The sequence below is a fragment of the Notechis scutatus genome, chromosome 5, assembly GCF_049901735.1.
Source record: "Notechis scutatus isolate UNSWTSFEM ecotype Mainland chromosome 5, rNotScu1.2, whole genome shotgun sequence".
NCBI classification, from domain to species: Eukaryota; Metazoa; Chordata; class Lepidosauria; order Squamata; family Elapidae; genus Notechis; species Notechis scutatus.
The window spans coordinates 20415002-20436008 of record NC_142013.1 but is presented as its reverse complement, the minus strand read 5'-3'; the positions used below and the strand labels follow the sequence as shown (position 1 = coordinate 20436008).

At 37.3% G+C, this 21007-nt stretch overlaps 1 protein-coding gene across 1 annotated transcript in view; it reads left to right on the top strand.

The window, feature by feature from the left end:
• Positions 1-19352, top strand: part of LATS2 (large tumor suppressor kinase 2) — a 37531-nt gene extending 18179 nt beyond the window's left edge. Inside the window, exons 2-7 of the mRNA XM_026675072.2 lie at positions 7798-7930; positions 8627-10173; positions 10691-11273; positions 13351-13533; positions 14135-14241; positions 16073-19352. Of these exons, the coding sequence (XP_026530857.2) occupies positions 7798-7930; positions 8627-10173; positions 10691-11273; positions 13351-13533; positions 14135-14241; positions 16073-16567 (3048 nt within the window). The 3' untranslated portion in view covers positions 16568-19352. The remainder of the gene's footprint in view (positions 1-7797; positions 7931-8626; positions 10174-10690; positions 11274-13350; positions 13534-14134; positions 14242-16072) is intronic.
• Positions 19353-21007: the final 1655 nt, after the last annotated feature.

The following is a 21007-nucleotide window of genomic DNA, read 5'->3' as shown; positions in this document are numbered from 1 at the left end:
ATGAAAATATAGCATCTGAGATCCCTCAACATAGTTGTGGTGTTTCCCTTATCAGAACTGAATGAAATGAAGTAATAAAGTTATGAAAAGAAGGACTAGGGATGATATGATAGCAGTGTTCTAATATTTGAGGGGCTGCCACAAAGAAGAGGGGATCAACCTATTTTCCAAAGCACCTGAAGGCAGGACAAGAAAGAATGGATGGCAACTAATCAAGGAGAGAAGCAACCTAGAACTAAGGATAGTTTGTGATAGAACAATTAATCAGTCGAACAACTTGTCTCCAGAAGTTGTGGTTGCTCCAACACTGGAGGTGTTTAAGAAGACATTGGACAACTTGTCTGAAATGGTATAGAGTTTCCTGCCTGAGCAGAAGGTTGGACTAGAAGACCTCCAGGGTCCCTTACAACTCTGTTATTCTGTTATTGTCTTGCAAATTGGAATCTTTCTTTTTTTTTTTTTTTAAAACAAGTTTTATTAAAAGTTTCAACAACAAACAAATCATTACATATTAAATCTTTCCCTGTCTTTCTACAATAATTTCCCCAATATTCTCATAAAACACAAACAAACACAAACAAACATAAAAAAATCTTTTAGTAAAGTACCTTGGCCCCAGTTACCTCTCTTTGCATGGGCTAAAATAATAGCGCATATCACTCTTCACAATTCTATCTTATTTAATCCATCTTAATTAAATCATTAAATTTGTATCTTTTGCCCATTCATTATCCCTCTATCTCTTCTTATAATAAAAGAATTTCTCCTGAAATCACTAATTAGAGTATGATGCCTTTCTATCCTCCCCTAAGTTAGTAAAATTAACATTCAACATAACAAATACCCAATTTGGTTCTGCTTGGTACATTCTATCCACCAAAAATGTTTAAATACATTGTATCCTCCTTTCCTTCGATATTTTATTACATTTCAAAGATCAATCATTATTAAAAACTTCAACATTTTAATTTCTTATTAAATTTTAAACCATTCTAATTTACTATTTCCAATATAAATGTTACAATACCATCTTCTGTACCTTAGCAGAATCTTTCTTACAAAAATTTATATTTCATCCTTTGTCTCTAAAAAAATCCCTCTTCTCCCATCAATTTTAAAGCTTTGAGGCTTTTCTCCGCCCCTTTCCCCTTTCTTTCTTCCCCCACCAAATCTTCCCTACCCCCTTCTTCTTCTAACCTCTGCCTTGCTGGGATCCCTTCTCTATTTGTGTTTCCTTTTCTCTTGTTTGTTATCATTATATTTATTTTGCATCATATTTTCTCTTTCTCAAATGTTTTTAGATCTTAAGTCCTTCATTTTCCTTCCAACAAATAAAAAAAGAGCCCAAATCTATATTTAGCCTTATTAAGATTATTTTTCCTCCCCCCAGTCTTCAAGGCACTCCACAAAAGATCCAAATAATTTTTATTCCTTCCGCAAGGGGAGGGAGACTTCCTTCAGCCCTCAAATAGCCCTTTTTTTTCTCTTGTGGAAAAACATCAACCATCTTTTCCAGGAATTAAATTAATAAACCAAAGCCTGGGTCAACCAAAAGAACTTTCACTTTAAAACTTCTTCCTTGGCTGTCCTTCTTCGCGCCATTACACCCCCGCTGGTAGGCTGGGCCGGGGGCTCCACCCCACCCCCTCCGGACCCCCCCCCAGCACCCCAAGCCTGCCCCCCCCCCCCCCCCCCCCCCCTTTGGCCCCCCCCACTCACAAGCCCACCCGAAACCCAAAAGAATTTTTAAAAAACAAAACGTGCAGAATTAATAAACAACTTTGTCAACAAGATTTAAAAATTGCCTTTGAAGACGATGGCAAACTTTCTCTTCCAAAGTATTGTTAGATTTCCTTATTGGATCAAGGAAAGATGTTGCTGGGTATTGTTATGTAGAGGATGGGATGCTTTTTCTTAGGGACAGTTGCTCTCAGCTGACTCAGTTACTGAGTTTTACATCCAGTGGTAGAATCAGAACAAAACTGGGAAAAAACAGCTTTTCCTCTACGCATTCCATCGCTTCCTTAATCGTTTGCACACCCATAAGTTGCTGAGGACTTTTCAACTCAGCATTAAGTGCTCTTCTGAAGCCGAGTCTTCAAAAATATTTTTGACATGTTTTTAAGATTTAAAAATACCAGAACCAGTTCTTTCCTTTCGTAAAATCTAATTTCTTTTGTGACAAGTAAAGATAAAGGAGACTCTGCGGATTTTACTTGGCTAATTGTTGCCAATCATAGGGGGCAGGACTCATCTCCATTTCAAGGCCATTGAGCCAGCACTCTTAGAAGACATTTCCGCAGTCATGTGGCCAGCATGATATCACGGGGTGCTGTTACCTTTGCACCTAAGTGGTACCTATTTATCCCCTATGATTGGCAACAATTGGCCGAATAAAGCTCAGTAACTGAGTCAGCTCAATTCAATTCAAAGATTAAAATAAAAGGTTGTATAAAATGGATCCTTTAATCCTAATAAATAATAGTTGTTTAAAGCTATACTGGTTTTCCTGCAAATGTGGGAAATGACACTGAAAATATAAAATGGCCTGCCCCAGTTCGTGGCATCCAGTTACATTGTTATAGAGATTAAACCAGTTTACATCCATATTTTTTATTTTGCTTAATATTAAGAATTTGTACTACTACTTTTTTGAAATGGATTAGTACCAGGACTAGCAGAGATAATGCTAAATAACAGATACACTTATCTCCAAGTTTTAACAGCTTGCAAAATTCTGAACTTTGGTTGTCTGACTGAAGGTCACTTCTTCACAGTATGCAGAATGGTTTAAGTGAAAATCTCGTTGGTTTTATTTTTTTTATCCCAGCCATTTTTTCTGGTACTCTCTGTGGTGATTGCTATTATTAGCTAATTTATCATTTAACCATTACATTTGGATAGCAGAAAGACATGCCCAAATGTCTATGGAGATTCTCAGTCATCCAGGTCATGATTGTCCCAAAGGTGCTTTTACAAGCGGCAACTGGTCTTTCTGGTTTTTCTTTTCATTCCCCACCATCCAGTCAGAACTGAAGAAGCTTCGTGAATGAGAAGCGAAACATCTTCAAATAAAAACCAGAAAGTCCAGTTGCCGCTTGTAAAAGCACCTTTGGGACGACATGAGCAAATGTTTTGAATCTTTTGCTGCTAAAAGGGGCACATCAAAACCTGAGCCTCATTAGGAAGAGTAAAAACCTATTTTTTTCATCCTGAAGAAGTGAATTGTGAAATGCAAACTCTTTGTCAAGTCTTTCAGCGTATTGAAGGACTTGGTGGGTAATCTGCCATCAACTCTGACCCTGTCATTCTAGTCAAGTTGGCAAAAGACATATTTTGCCCTGTTTGCCTGAAGGTCTTGGCTAACCTCAGATTTCTATCAGTTTATATACTTAATTCCTTTTTGAGGGTTTTCTTGTTTTTTGTATGAATTTCCCTAAATAATTGGATACAATACTAGCAAAATCAGTCAACTCACTTGCTAATCCTAGGTTAATGACTGTAGAATAAGCCTCAATATGTATGTTGGAAAATTCTCACTGTTTAAATTCTCTACTGTATAAAACATTGATCGATTATTCCTCTCTATTTTCTGCTGTTTAGTTAATTACTGAATTAAGGGGAGCTCTTTTCTTATGTGTTTGCTATATTTTGTCAGAAACCTTTTCAAAAGCCTTTTTATGAATTCAGGGAGTCATTGTCATTCACATGCTTGTTGACGCCCTCAGAAAATTCGAAAAGGTCAGAAAGGCAACCATGTTGACGATTCCTTAACAACCTTTATCTTCCTATAAACCCGATCATTTTAACTCTAATAACACTTGGCACCAATTTACCCAGAGCAGATGTTTCCTGGATCTTTCATGGTTCCTGTATAAAAATGAACCACAGTCCTGTTCTGAAGGTCATGTCACATATATTTGCTAAAGGATCAGCATGCTTATGTTTTAATGCTTTAAAATCTCTTGGATGGATTCCAACTGAACCAGAGGAATTATTTGTTTTTCATTTGCCTGTTCAACGTAAAATGTATCTTGTCAGCACAATCTTTCCTCAGATTTCTCTCGTTAAATTATCAGATCAGATACAGATATTTGCAGTAGGAGACTATGTGCTGATTACTAAATTACTGTGTGGACATGTCCTAGCTATATTGCTCTTATATAGGAATTTGCCCTTCTATAATTTCTGGTTTAAAATTATGACATTGTACCTTCTTTCTGAAGTGCAAAGGACAGTATTTCCCAGACTTTTATGCTGAGATGACTGTGTGCCCTTATTTGTCTTCGTGCCTTTAACTTTCTTTTTAGCCCTACCGCTCTGGTCTCCCAAGCACCCCAGTTTTTCCACCCACCCACACCCACAAACACACACACACACAATTTTGGTTCAAAGACTTTTAACATTCACTACTGAACACTTAAGACAAGATGCCTTTATGTAAATATCTCTGGAATATGTGTTGTCTTCTGTGAGCGCTTGGCTTCTTTGATTTCCCTGCTATGTCCTACTTTCTAATAATCAATTTTATTACCTGAATTCTGCAGAGATGATTGATGCCGAACCAGATGTTTTCTGGCTCATTTCATTTTCCTGGCTGGGGAATGGGATGGATCTGCTAGTAGTCCCATCCTGTTTTAAATTGTTACCTTCTTTTTAAACGCAGTCTTAGTTCCACAGTGACTACTCCTCAGGTTTATCCGGGTAGCTAATTCTGCATATGAGCTATGTAGCATTTCAGTTAAATATATCTTGATCCTCTCAACTTCCTATTTAGAAACCTGCACTTGGCTTCCAGAATCTCAAAAATCACAATTACATGGGTCCCACATTATTTACACCAATGTGGATCATTACTGCTGAATCAGCCACAGAACTTTAGCTTTATCAAGCTAAAGTGAGATGTGTAGTCTTGTGCCATCATACGGCATGACTTTTGCAAATCCTGCTGTCTTTTTCTCTGCCAAATCGTCTATTGCTATGAAATCTCAGAAGCATATCCTTGACAAAAGAGAGTATCTGTTCATCACCAAGGAATGGAGCACTTCTAATATTTTTCTCCCTTTGGAATGACAGTTTTCATACAAAAAAGCCAAAAATCTCCATAACAGCAGAGGAATTTTACCTTGGTAATGAAATGACATTGTCTTATCCCTCCAGACCTTCAGGTTCTGAATATTTCCATCTCTCCATATCAGTTTTCTTGAGAAAGAAGTCAATTCAGAAAACACTATCCAAGTGTATTTTAGATAATGAGTCTAAGCATGCTTATATAAGATCAAAAAAAAGGATTCAAGACTCCATACAAATGCAAATCTTCAACTACATAGCACCATCTTTGTTCTAGATGACCTGTGAAAATGAGGCAGCTGTTTTAATGTGTTGATTCGTTAAAGGATCCATACCTTTTTTTTTTTTTTTTTTGCAGGCTTGTGTGGAAGCATGAAAAAAATGGCTACTTTAATGAGAAATAGGTGTGCTGGCATGAAGTTTGAAATGGTTCATTCAAATTATTTGCAAAGTGGTCCTCTGCACTATGGGATAGGTCGATAGCTCTGCTAGTTTTCTACCTATATAGCTATATAGCTATCTTCATTAATTTCAATTTTCTTACTTCCATGTACTATTGCCTAATTCACCTGTCTGCCTAACCTCTTATAATAAATTATCATTCAGATGGAGGTATGTGCTCTCTTAGACTCCCCCTCATGTCCTGAGAATTGTTCTCCATCAATGCTCCTCTAATTTCTTAGCCTCCCCCTCAGGTTTTTCTTTTAAACTCCATGTAAAGGTTCAGTTTCATTCACCAACTCAGGATTTCGTCTCCTAGGACTAGCAGAGTATTTATAGAACTGAATAGCTGCTGGCCCGTCCCCAACTAGCTAAATAAATCCCTTCAGCCACCACCTTGTGCTCAGTGGAGGTCTATTGTAATGAAGTTGATCCAGTTTTCCTGTGTGTGTGTTTTTGTACAGTAGTTTTCCATATTTGTCTTATTGCCTTAATGTATATAACAGGTACAATTTTTAAAATGTAATCATGGGTATATCCTGCAGAAGCAGGGCCCCTGAGTATAGTATTATAAAACCTTCATAAATGGCCCAGAAATAGAAATTACCATGTGTTCTGGGAAACAATATTGTCTTCCTTGAGCTTCCAGTAAGCAAGAAACTTAGCAACATGAATAATCACAATGAACTTTCCTAATCCAACTTTCTTTTGAAGAAGCCCATTCTCCTGCCCCTCCCTTGAAGAACTCTAGATCTTCTTCCGGCATCTGTCAGCCATCCTTGTGAATGGAAAAGCACAGTGTTTATATTTGTATTAAGTATGGGACTTTAGCAGTTTTCTTTTGTCCATATCTTGAACTGCCTGTTGTCTCCTTCAGACATACCAAGTTGGAAAAGGATTCTTGTCTGTTTTTGAGGAGCGGAGAAATCTTTCCATAACTTCTTTCACAATCTTTACTTATGATTATAAATATACTCTGGCAACCAGCTTCCTTTTTTTCTCCTCTCAATGAAAAATGTTGCTGGGCAGTCTTATAAAACAACTGGAGTCCTATCCTCTGCCAATGTGAGTGAGGAAGTAAGCCAACACAGAGGCTAAAACAGGGAAAGCTGTCCGCTGCTATTCCAGTCTCGATGAAATAGTATTTAGGTAAAGAGTGCATGGAAATAACTGCTGGTTATGAAACAATATTTATTTTCTCTCAAGTGGGGATGGTTAATGTAGTCCCTGCTTAACAACTGTTCATTCGGCCAGTATTCGAAGTTACAATGGCAGTGAATGAGTGATAGTTACAATTGGTCCCTGAAGTTATGGCCACTGCAATGCCCCACAGTCCTGTGATCATAATTCAGCCACTTGGCAGCCTAATTGCATTTATGACAACACAACAGCATGCATTTCAACTCCCCCACCCACCACCTCTGCTCTTTTGGCCACCCTGTACTCCCCCAGCTATTTTGTTCTCATATAAATTATTTTTTAAAAAATATGAAGTCTCAGAAGCATGCTATCTGTAGCATATTGTAAGAAGAGCTGCTGCAGGGTGTCACTGCAGAACTGTTTTGTTTTTTTTAATATTTGGAGCATTCTAGCTACATGCCAAAACCTAGTTCATTTGAGTTTGTGTCTTGAGTTGCTAGGCTTCATAATGTGGTGGTGAGCATTCTCAGCCAACTAATTCTAGAAAGCTTTATTCTCCACCTAAGTGATAAAATATGTGGGTTTCTAGACATTTCAAAATACCTTCTTGTTTTTACTTTTTAGTTGAATAGTCAGTTAATTGGGTTGTACATTCTGAAGCTTGAAACTGATTGAACAAAAACCTTAGAACAACCAGGCAGCAATCGTTATTTTTTAAAAATGAAATAGGAATTACTTTTGTTACCAGTGTTTATAGAAAGATGCTGCAGGAAGGAATGCCTCTTTTAATATAACATTTTATGTGAAGTCTGTACATAGAGTATAATGGTTCAGATGCTGGACTAAGACCAGGGAGACCAAGGGTTGGGTCTTCTCTCAAACATAGAAGTTCATTGGGGGACTTTGAACTACTCTAAACCCAACTTACCTCATAAAATGGATGTTGTGGGACAGTCTGGAGGAGTGCAATCTATATGATTTTGAGCTGCTGGAGAAAGGCATTATTACTTGTATTTTTTTAACTTGAAAGGCATAATACATTCAGATATTATGCATCAATAAAATACATCAGTTCATTGCACTTGTATTATATTAAATATTTCCAGATTATTTACAGATATCTTGTGTTTGTTTAATTTTGTCTAGGAAATGGCTATTAGAGCTCTCAAACAGACTGGGAGTAGAAGCATTGAAGCAGCTTTGGAATATATTAGCAAAATGGGATACTTAGACCCTAGAAATGAACAAATAGTCCGTGTAATTAAGCAGACTTCTTCAGGTAAGCAAGTTTGTTTAGTCTTCTACATATGCTTCTCAACTATTTCAAGGTGGATCTACTTCTGAATGTACATCAGATTAAGATTTCAGCTCTTCTAACTTTGCTAAATGTAGCGTCACAATGTAAGAGAGGAAGAAGAGAGATTATGGTCCTATGGAAGTCTCTACATGAAGTTCCATGACTGGATTATTTGATGTGATAATCTCTCATGTAACTGAGTGGAATTCTTGCAGAAACTCCATTGCATTTAGTGTTAAAAGATTTGAAATCAAACTTACAAGGAAAAACTAGATGTAAGAATTCTGTGCTATTTTCAGTGCAAAAAAAAAAAAAAAAAGAAGGAATAATATACCTTATGTTTTTCTTTCCCCATTTCTTCACATGTACAACAAGACAAATATGTTCATAAAGAAACTTAAAGAACATTTTATTTTTTTCCAAAATTGATTTCATGCACAATGAAAAGTAAACTTGACTGGGAACCAGTGGTTAAACAGTGGACACAATGAATAACTGTTTTAAATCTGGCGTGGTTACACAAGACTCACTCCTTCCCTCCCTCCCTCCCTCCCTCCCTCTCTTTTTCTGTCTCCCTCTGTGTGTGTGTGTGTGTGTGTTTGAGAGAAAGAACAGCATTTATTCATATACTTACTTATCTTTCTGATGTTAATCCATCCATTGTGTTATTCTCCACAGGAAAAAATATAATGCCAAGCAGTGTAAGCCGAAGGCCAAGTTTTGAAGGATCCACTGAATCTTTTTCACCTTATCACCAGATAACTAGCCCAGCCTATGAAGGCACTGGCTTTGGTGCTGAATCTGCTAATGTGCTTGGTGATGTTCCCAGGCCATATATGGACTATTTACTTTCTGCTTCTCAGTCTGCGACCATGAATGCTCCTGTACAAAGGCCACCATGCTTAAGCTCCCACAACACTCCTGGAAATCTTCAGCAGAAAGCCTATCCTACTAACATGGATTCCTCAGTCATCAGCTATCCGGTGGCTAGTCATAGTAACCAGGCTTTGCAGTTGCAGGGTACCCATGGCTCAAATAGTCCGCATTATGGCAGACAGCCTGTGATGGTGCAGAATGAGGGTCTTGGATATGGAATTCAACGGAGCCATTCTTTTCAAAATAAAATGCAACAAGAAGGAGGGTATCCAAGCCTCCCTAACAAAGCCGCTGTTGCACCTAACAATTCTGGCCATGGGTTCCAGCAGGCACCGGCTGGTCTATATATGCCACATTCCCATCACAAACAGCCAATCCCAAGTTCTCATCCAATTCATGTAATCACAAGAGGTGCTCCATTTAGTAATGAGTTTTCAGACAGCCCACCCCAGGGTCTTTTAACCCCATCTAGAAATAGCCTGAATATGGACCTATATGATCTGAATAACTCTCAGATTCAGCAATGGCAAGCAACCTCTTCCTCCTCTTCCTCCTCTTCATCCCGTCGTGATTCACTACAGAGCCAAGTGTTGGAAGCATCTCCGCGGCAACATGTACCCTTCAGGCCAGATGCCTGTGTCCCCAGTAGAACCAATTCTTTTAACAACCACCAGCCACAAATGCCTGTACCTATGAGGCAGACTGCTTCAGGCAAAACTGAGGCCTCCATTCCTTCTCCAAATACCATCACGGCCATCACGGCTACTCATATTCTCCAACCAGTTAAGAGCACAAGAGTGATGAGGCCTGAACCTCAGACTGCTGTAGGCCCTGCACATCCAGGTTGGTTACCTGCACAGTCTTCAGCATTAGACAGCATAGGAATGATGGAACAACACCCCCTTCCTGTTGGAGGAGCAAATGCCTATCAGTTAGATGTTGATTATAGCAACCAGGAACTCAGGTGTCCTCCACCACCATATCCCAAACATTTGCTGCTACCCAACAGTTCAGAGCAGTTTGATATTAACTGTTTACGTCCAGGAATGGAACAAACCATTCGGAGAATCCCAAGCTCATCAAGCAACAAATCTGAGGAAAACGGAGAGAGGAATGACAAAATCAAGACAGCTAAATCAGAAAAAGTGAGCAAGGATAAAAAGCAAATACAGACCTCCCCAGTCCCAGTGCGGAAGAATGGCAAAGATGAAGAGAAGAGAGAATCCCGAATCAAGAGCTACTCACCATTTGCCTATAAATTCTACATGGAGCAGCATGTGGAGAATGTTATAAAGACCTATCAGCAGAAAATGAATCGCCGGCTGCAGCTAGAGCAGGAAATGGCCAAGGTGATTTTATTTTTTTATTTTTTTTGGGGGGGTGGGGGTTGATTTTATAAAATTTCCTATGTTAGGACCTTCCAAGTACAGATAAATCTTACATAACAGTGTTGTATCTAAAAAAAAATAAGTTTGTAGGATTTTCTCTTCTCTACATATAGCATCACTTCATCTAAAACTAAAAGGACATCCCTTTTCTGTTCCTTTAACATGTACATACAAACCTAGATATAAAGTTTTCCTCCAGGCAGATGTCAGGGGAAGCCTGGCTTATTTAGGCAGTAAACCCGAACATAATCTATCTGTGCTGTATTTAAATATTTAGAGCTTCTATCCCCAACCTGATGCTCTCCAAATTAGGGAAAACTAGGTTAGAACCTGAGAATGGAACAAAAAGATGATCGGCTGTAATTTAGAATTACAGTATAACTAACATACTTGAGTAGGTTTCCGATCACTGTTGCCATTATACTGATTATTTTGCTTCTTTTTCCCTTCTCTTCCCCACCTTCTGATTTTGACTAAGGCTGGTCTTTGTGAAGCAGAGCAAGAGCAGATGAGAAAAATCCTCTACCAAAAAGAATCAAACTACAACAGGCTGAAAAGAGCTAAAATGGATAAATCGATGTTTGTAAAAATCAAGACACTAGGCATTGGTGCTTTTGGTGAAGTCTGCCTTGCTTGCAAAGTGGATACTCACGCTCTGTACGCCATGAAAACACTGAGGAAGAAAGATGTGCTCAGCCGTAACCAAGTGGCTCATGTCAAAGCCGAAAGGGATATCCTTGCAGAAGCAGACAATGAATGGGTGGTCAAGCTCTACTACTCCTTCCAAGATAAGGACAACCTGTACTTTGTGATGGACTACATCCCAGGAGGAGACATGATGAGCCTGTTGATCCGAATGGAAGTCTTCCCAGAAAAGCTAGCTCGGTTTTACATTGCTGAACTAACTTTAGCCATAGAAAGTGTCCACAAAATGGGATTTATCCATAGGGACATCAAACCAGATAATATCCTGATTGATCTTGACGGACACATCAAACTGACTGACTTTGGCCTCTGTACAGGATTCAGGTGGACACATAACTCAAAATACTATCAGAAAGGTAGGGTTCTTATATAGTTTTAAAAAGGAATGACTAATATTGCTAGGCTTTGACATTTTGGTTACTAAAATTGTCACTCTACAGAGTATAAGATTAAGATGTTTTCCAAATTTACTATCTAAACGTGTTTCATAGAAAAGAAGAGGGATTGGGTGCAGGATTATATAGTAGAAGTATGCATGTTTTTTTTAATTGATCCTAAATAAGCTGAGGTGCAATGCAGTGACTTTCTTCAATTTGACATCTTCCTTGGAAGGCAAAGCAAGCTGACAATTATTAGAGTTATAGTCTGAATTCAATTGGAGACTGCCAGATTGGGGAAAGCTGAAATAGAAGAATATATGAAACAGCTGTCTAAAAAAAAAACATTCCTGAAGAATATTCAGAAATACATTAGAAATTAAAGATAGTGTCCAAGGTTTATTTATTGTAAGAATGTATATCTCACTTGTTAGGTAAATTCTTTGAATGGTTTCCAAAACATTGAAAATATATCAATATTTTAAAAAGAACCATGCAAAAGATCTTTAAAGAAATAAGGAAGGCAATACCCTGTGGTGTTTGGGGTAGTAATTCCATTAGAGATAGCAAGAAAAATACCTTGAAGAATCAGGGAATTTTTGGTAAGGTTTTGCTGAGATTGAAGAGCAGAGGAAAAAGAGGATGGAAGGCAGACTAAGTAGGAATTTAAATATAAGAATAAAACATTTACGTTGGGCTAGGAACAAACACAAAATCAGTACAGCTAGTTCTCAACTTACAACCATTCGTTTAGTGACCATTTGAAGTTACAACAGCACTGAAAAAAGTGACTTGTGATCATTTTTCACACTTACGACTGTTTGTCACATGATCAAAATTTGGATGCTTGGCAGCTGGCGTGTGTTTATCATGGCCGCAGTGACCAGAGATGATGGCTCACTTTTTGTGACCTTCTGACAAGCACAGTCAATGGGGAAACCAGATTCACTTAACAACGATGTTACCAACTTAACAACTGCAGTGATTCACTTTAACAACTGTGGCAAGAAAGGTTGTAAAATGGGTCAAAACATACTTATCAGCTGCCTTGCTTAGCAATGAACATTTTGGTCTCAATTGTGGTCATAAATGGACTACCTGAATACTGATTAAGGAACAAGGGAACAATCTCTTAGATATTTACCTTTTTTATTTTAGAAACAGTATTCTGAATAAAAATAAGAGAAATCAAGGTGTTCAAATGAAATCCTTATTTATTTATTTATTTATTTATTTATTTATTTAAATTATATGCCCATGATGGTGAACCTATGGCACATGCACCAGAGGTGGCTCACAGAGTCCTCTGGGCACGTGAGCCATTGCCCCAGCTCAGCTCTGCCACACATGTGTGCATGCGCCTCCTATTGGCCAGCTGGTCTTCGGGTCTCTGCCGTGCCTGTGTGAGGGGTGGGGGGGGTTGCGTGCACATGCGCAGGAGGGTGCATGCATGGGATCACACGGGGGGGTCACATGCACGGGGGTGGGGCACATCCACAGGGTTGTGCATGTTGCATTTTGGGGATGCGTACACACTTTGGGCACTTGGTGCCGAAAAGGTGAGCCATCATTGTTATTTGCCATCCATCTCCCTCTGCAAAGCAACGCTGGCCTTTGGGGCACAAAACATACCAATAAAATATATAGACTTACAGTAACTGAAGTACAAATAGGAGAAGCAGTAGCCAAAATTGTTACTAAATTTCAACCATCTAGTCTGATAGAACTTTTGATGTTGAAACTCTAAGGTATACCTCTCCTTTGGCATAAGTCCCTATTTCTGGACATACGATGTCCCAGAGCTTATTTTCAATAAAAGGCTGAAAAGCTTCCTTATGGTTCCTAACATTTGTGGAACACTCTTTTTTTAATAAATTAGCCCCAGAAAAATATTAATACAAATTGCAACAAAAATGAATTACATTCTTCATATCTAGAATTATTGTATTGCAATTCTCTTTGAATAATGTCCATTTTTGTTTTGTAACTTATGAATGTTTGTATGGATCTTTGATTGTAATCTGCTTTTTTGTTTTTGTTTTTCTTCTTTTAAAAGGGAGTCACATCAGGCAGGATAGCATGGAGCCAAGTGATCTTTGGGATGAAGTGTCTAATTGTAGATGCGGAGACAGGTTGAAGACCTTGGAGCAGAGAGCTAAAAAGCAACATCAGAGATGCTTAGCCCATTCCTTAGTTGGCACTCCCAACTATATCGCGCCAGAGGTTCTTCTACGCAAAGGTAGATGGTTTTTATCTTTGTTAGAAAGGCATTGTCACTCTGAGACCTGTTTTTCTCATTTGTGCTATTTAATATCATCTTAAATTCAACGGTTCATTTATTTATTAAACTGTTATTGTGAAAGTGTGAATATGCCATCCGTATCTAGATAAACTCTTAAACTCTTAAAGCTGTAGGATGTTCAGCTTTTCTTATAACAAAGATAGAATGACAGAAAATCCATAACTGACTTTCAGATCTAGACAATTTCCATGAACAGACTTGGGCTTCACCATTTTTACAACAAATATTGAGTGAAACAGATGACAACATTCAGGATAGGTGGAATTTTATGAAGAATGCAATGCTTTGTATTTTTTCTTAGCTTTACAAGTTCAGTGAATAAAATAAGCTGAATATTCTTGAAAGCACATCTTGCTTTCATTAGTAGGTTCTAAATGAACCATTTCAGTTACAGTATTTCCATTTTTTAGATTAAAAGATTTAATCAGCCTAGATATAATGGGATATACATTATGGTGGTAGTGGTGATGGTGATGATCATGATCTTTAAATCTGGCATGAAACAAAGAAAACATACATTTTTCTGCTAACCTTTCAGGATATACTCAGCTTTGTGATTGGTGGAGTGTTGGTGTAATTCTCTTTGAGATGCTAGTGGGGCAGCCTCCATTTTTGGCATCAACTCCGACAGAAACTCAGCTAAAGGTATATTCACTGAATTGTTACATTGTGTGTGTGTGTGTGTGTGTGTGTGTGCAGGATAAGACATTAAAATCGTCTCAGAAAGAACCAGTAAACCAATAAACTATTACAATCACAATATCATTACTTTAGGACACAAACCAAATAAAACCCTTCAAAGTAAATCAAGTATATCAAAAGATCCAGTAGTCCAAGAAAAAAAAAATAGGGTCATCTACAACATAGAATGTAAGGATTGTAACAGCCACCATGTAGGTCAGATAGAAGACTAGCAGAATGTATCCATGAACATCAATTAGCAGTCAGAAGACACAATGAAAACTCCTTAATCTCTCAGAACGTGGACAGACTCAACTATGGTTTCAGCTTGGAAACTCTTAATATATCAGACCAAGTCAATCCAAAACCAATATGGAATTCCTGAAAGCTTGGCATTCAGACAAATCAGCCATCAGTAGACACATAGATGCAAACTATATTTACACACCATTCAAAACAGACAATAAAAAGCTAAAAGGAAACAAAAAGATCAGAATACATTCTCCCTAGCAGCCAATACTCAGATAAGAGATAAGAAGCAGAAAATAAATACCCCAATCAAGGTACCACTAATGAAACAACTGTATCCCCACCAACATTGGCAGAACAAGCTACTATATATACAGTAGACAGGGAGCAAACCTCATACTAGCATTGAAGATGTTTTCTAGGTGGGTAATGAAACATCAGTAAGCAAACAACCAAGCTCAGAGAGCACCAAGGACTCCAGTTTAACTCTGACCTATATATATTATTTCCTGTTGATTATTATATAATTGTGTTGTCCAGGAACAAAGTTAAAACTGTTATTTTTCTCACACATGTACATACACATGTTAATTATAAATAGGATTGGTTGTTATTGAATACCTAATTAAAATAGCTTCACATATGAGCTAATATATATCTATACTGGCAATCAAAACTCTTGATTTTTACATTGTATATATAATACATAGACAGGGTACTATTGTGTTTCCTCGAAAATACGAGCCAACCGGAAAATAATCCCTAGCATGATTTTTCAGGATGCTCGTAATATAAGCCCTACTCCAAAAATAAGCCCCAGTTAAGATTATTAGCCATACAGATGCATTTAGTACTGTATTTTCCTGAAAGTAAGACCTAACCAGAAAATAAGCCCTAATGCATCTTTTGGAGCAAAAATTAATATAAGACCCGGTCTTATTTTCGGGAAAACACGGTAGACTACTATATTACATCCTGGGTGTCTCTGTCCCTCTAAAGGTGAATCAGTTTTTTTGTGGGATATCATTTAAGCATATCACTTAAATCTCTTTATGTAAAAATAAAGCAATTTAAGATTATTATTTTTTTGGTTGTGTGGGGATTATTGGAATTATCTGTGCATTAATTAGAAAGCATTTTTGCTTCTTCTGATCATTTAGTAGGGCATATTTAGCAGTGAGATTGGGTCCCTTTGCAAGAATGGTAGCTGTAGTTTCACTAAATATTTATTACTCTCCTTGGTAGAGAGACTACAAGACTTCAACAAGATTATGATGAAAGAAGTGAGTCAACTGAGGACTATGCTAAATATGCAATTAAATTGCTTCCCAGAATCTCTTCATGGAGTAAGAGTCTTTCTGCCATGATCTGGTTATCTATTTACGGTAATTTGCTCTCTTTGTAGGTGAGGTGATACATACAAAATAAAGCAAAAGGCAGAATTGTCATTGAGTACCAGACAACTGGCATAATTATTTTGCATATGGATATCTCGCACTTCATGCAGATTGATATTCAACATTAACTATATACTTCTATTTTTTAGGTGATAAACTGGGAGAATACTCTGCACATTCCCTCTCAGATTAAGCTCAGCCCTGAAGCTAGAGATCTTATCACAAAACTCTGTTGCTCTGCTGAAGAGAGACTTGGAAGAAATGGAGCAGATGATATCAAGGCTCACACTTTCTTTGACTCCATAGACTTCTCCACTGACATCCGCAGACAGCCAGCTCCTTATGTCCCAAAGATCAGCCATCCAATGGACACTTCCAATTTTGATCCAGTTGAGGAAGATGAGCCTTCGGATGACTCCAGTGAAGACAATGCCAGGGCATGGGACCCTCAGGCCTCATCTAATGGCAAACATACAGAACATGCCTTCTATGAATTCACTTTCCGAAGGTTTTTTGATGACAATGGTTACCCATTCAGATATCCAAAGCCTTCTGGGCTAGATATAAGCCAGTCTAAGAATCCAGATATAGAAAACAAAGATGGGCTGGATCAGAATGGAGCCTGTCAACCTGTATATGTGTAAATGACTGTATAGAATCCTAAAACAAAACTTTATTCATAAATTTGGGGTCTTCTTTATATAGTTCTTAGTTAGGATCAGTTCCAGTTCAGGATCATGCAAGTCTGGGGAAAGAAAGACTTGAAAAGAAGGTTCTAAATGCTAGCTGTTTCAGATTTTAGGCTATATAGAACTGTAAATAGCTTTCTTGACGAGTGCACTTGAAAATCCAGATTTCAGTATAGTTTCTAAGGCCTGGTGTTACATTCTTAACCAACTTTTTCTTATCTGCTGTTGCATTTACATGCTTCTATGGCATTGTGCTATTTTTTATTTTTATTTTAAGTGAGCAAAGAGCACTTACTTTTGTTTATAGCAGGGTGTTTTTTCCCTACTAAATTATAGGAATTAACTTTGACAAATCATGCTGCTGTTCTTCTTTTTCTCATTTCTTAAAAATTGGACCCATCGCACTTATGTCACATTTTAGGAAAATACATAAAATTGAAGAACATATGATTAAAAGTGTCTGTGCAATAATATTTAGTCAGAGGAAAAAATGTATTGCGTCTAGTGTCCTAAATTTACCAGTGCCATTTTTGTATTCAGACCCTAATCTTTATGTGTATTTTTCCACATTTCAAAATTCTGACACAATTGTTGAAGCTGCTTTATTTCCCTTTTGAAAAATATGTTGGAATTTAGTACAATCGTAGTCTGAGCAAGTGGCAGTCAGGATGTGATATCAATGATTGATGTGTGGAGAGTGCTGCATGGCTTGTGTTATTTTGTTTTTCTGTGTGAAACAACCTTTTTCTTGCCATTCACAGGCAGGTCCTGTGCATCTATTTTTACTGAAGATCTTTAACTTCAGACCTTCAATAGGTGTGCTGATAAAGTATTGTGTGGATGGTTTTTCTATTATGATTGTGTGCTATTATATGTTCTCTAAGACAAATGGCAAAACTCTTAATTCATGTAGGGATTGATGGTGTGTATAGGGGGAAGGAGAGTTTGGTTTAATCAGTTGTCTAATTTCATAGGATACTTAGCCTCCTATAAAAGGATAAATAGCAAAACATAGCTTTCAAGATCACTTCGTGATCAAAATCTATGGCCCATCTACCTAGCACAATGCACAGTATTCAGTGTGTTTGTAAGTTGCCATATAGTATTCATGAATATTATCATTTAGTATCTGTATGCAGAAATATATAATGAGAATGTTCAGTTCTCTGTGCCTTAAAATTGAATCAGGAGCCTTATATTCTTTTTTAAATTTATAGGACTCTTCTAAGCTATAATGCTAAGTGACAATGAATTTCTGGAATGTATTGGACATATAAAGTTGATTTATTAATTCAGATGATTAGGTATAGTGTACTGTCTCCAGACAGTGCAGCGTAATTTATCAAGCTGTTTCTTTAAAACAGAGTTCTTCCAAGCCCTGTTGTCTGAGACTGTTTTATTGAATATGCTGGAGATTGAAAATGGGACTCTATCTACAAGGCATATACTTCATCAACAGGTTCTAGTCCTCCTTAAGATGCAATTATTAATTATTGTGATTACATTTTATGGTGGAAAATCGAAGTGTGTAGCTTCCCTTAGTCATTTAAGCAAGGGTAAAGAACTTTTTTCTTCAGATGTTGCTGGACTATAGTTTCCATGCTATCAGTTTCATAGCATAGTCTATAGTGAAGAACGTTGGGTTTTAATGAGTGCTAGCATCTGATTTAAGCATCTCTGAGACCAGATGAATATTAAGAAATTTTGGGTGTGTTTTTTTGCTCATCTGTGATGATTTCAAGATCTAGAAACTACATACCTGATAAAAGCATGGAGTTATTTAAATCTGCAGGTAAGCACTATGTCATCAGTATAAAGAAAATCAGAGATGGTACAATCACATAATGGTTTAACTACGCTACATGAAAACAACAGTGGTGACACTTCCAAGGTTTCTTGGAACTGTGAATTATTATGACCTGTTTAAGTGGAGAGATTTATCTTAACCAAGTATATACAGAACAGAATCTATTTAGGTGGCAGCCATAGTTGTCTTAAGTGAAGTATTGAAATGTTGGTCTTGATTATACCTGGTCCATTATATTGTTATGTATTGTGATAGATCAAACTAATCCTTCATCTCTATCAAAATACAAACATACATTTAAGATATTTTTAAATTGTTTAAAATACACATTTTATTAGCTATGTTAACATAAAGAATACTCAAAGTGATAATGGAATGCTAAAGATAATTAAGCCATAAATATCATCATTTATATTCTATATATACCTAAATAGATTTTTCTTTCAAATCCTTAATTCAGATTAGTTTAACAGTCCTATTTTAAATGACTGATTGCAATAACACTTGAGGGCAATATTCCACTGTGTGTTTGCTTATTTTATGTTTTTAAATCTAAAGCTTCAGTTTTTCCTATGTTATTGCATATGTTATTTCTTAATATTTTAATCATATCCTACCCATTGTCTAGATACTATCTAAAACAACATCTTTAAATCCATCAGAGTAAACTAAGCAAAATGATTGTGTATTTGTTTACATTTGTATGAAAGGAATGTTCTGAGGTATGCAGTGCTTGTGTTGTGGTGGTTTATGAAAGATTCAGTATTACTACTTTTTATATAATGCCATTTTTATATTTACATCTATCTGTCATCCTTTTATGTGGTAGGTTCTTCCTCAGGAACTCAGTTTAACTGTTATTTATTTATCATTTGCCTTTTGAAAGCTTCTGCTGGCACAATTTATTATTAAAAAAAATGAATCAAACTCCAAGATGTCTCTTTTGGGTTCTTATGGGCTATGAAATGTTTGAAGATAAACCAGAATTGTGGTCTGTCTTGCTGAAGATAAGTGTGGACTCAGCACAGGGAGTTCTCACTCACTTAACAACCCTAACTGGAACTGGCAACTCTTTGTCACCAAACAACATGGTCATTAAGTGAAATGCTCTGCTTAGTGGCAGCAGTTCCAGGTAAGCATAAGGTAAAGTTGTCTTAAGTGAAGTATCAAAATGTTGGTCTTAATTATACCTGATCCATTATATTGTGATGTATTATGATAGATCAAACTAAATCTTCATCTCTATCAAAATGCATACATTTAAGATATTTTTATTTTATTTTTAAATACAAATTTTATTAACTATGTTAACATAAAGAATACTCAAAGTGATAATGGAGTACTTAAGGTAAGTACTTAAGTGTAAGGTAAAGGATTTGAATTCCCCCATCCACCTATCTGACCCCCATCTTTTCCCTTTTGGCTGGTCTCCTACCCACTGCTTGTAGCTGCCCACAGCCCTTTCCAATATGCCCTCAGTGAAAGAAGAACCTGGCTGGCACATGAAGAAGGATCTGGCCAGTGCACAAAAGGAGGTCCCAGCTGGTAGAGTAGTACCATGCGATGCAGCGGGTGTGGTGACACAGGGCAGGGCTGACAGCTGCTGGCAGCAAGTAGGCAGCCGAAACTTCATAAATACAGGTGAACCTGAAATTTGGTTCAGATGAATGCAGGGCACACTGCAAGAGATGAAACGTTGATGGCCCCTTGTTAAGTCCCTTCGTTCAGCACCATCATAACTTCAAACGGTTGCTGAACAAGTGTTTGTGAAGTGAGAACTACTTGTATAGTTTAATTACAATGAGTCAGAAACCAGGAATGCAGACTGTTCAGGAAAAGCCAGGGCTATGGCAAGAGGTCAGAAGAAGCCATTGAGGTTGAGAATCTAGAAATTGGAGAATGAGAAAAAAGCATCAACAACGATGAGGTGTTAGAACTGTTTCATAATAAATTCAATGCTAAGTCAGGGCTTGCGGCCTGTGGGCCGGATGCGTTACACGCTAGCCACCCCATTTAGTAAAGGAAAAGTCCCAATATATCACATGACGACGCCATGACGACGTGAGTTAGATACCCCTGTACTAAGTGGAGTATCCACAGTTACAGCCTTACTCTATTTGGGAAGCTTGGGGGCTTTAAATTATTTGTTCTTTTTGCTCTGGTATGTTAGCTGTGACAGGGTGAGAAGTTGGCCAGCTGTAGCTACAATTTGGATATGTCTTCTGTTTCTGAATCTGGACAGAAGAAGGGAAGATATTCTGTAGCATGGGATGTCCAATAAGATTCCCATGATCTCTGAGACATCATTACTATCACACGTTAAATGATTCAGTGATGATGATAAATTGGAGAGAGCAGCCAATGAGTTGCCCATGAGATTAATGTGTTAATATTTTTGACAGTGTTAGCAAAATATGGATAAAAAATTTGCTTACATAAATATCCCTTTACAGGTTTATTTAAATAGACTAGTAATGACATCAATCGTGGCTTTTTACAAATACTATTTTATAGGTAGTCCTGTTAAGTTGGGTATGTTCCAAGTTGGTTTTAAGAGATGTTGCATTTATATTAGCTGCAGTGAAGTT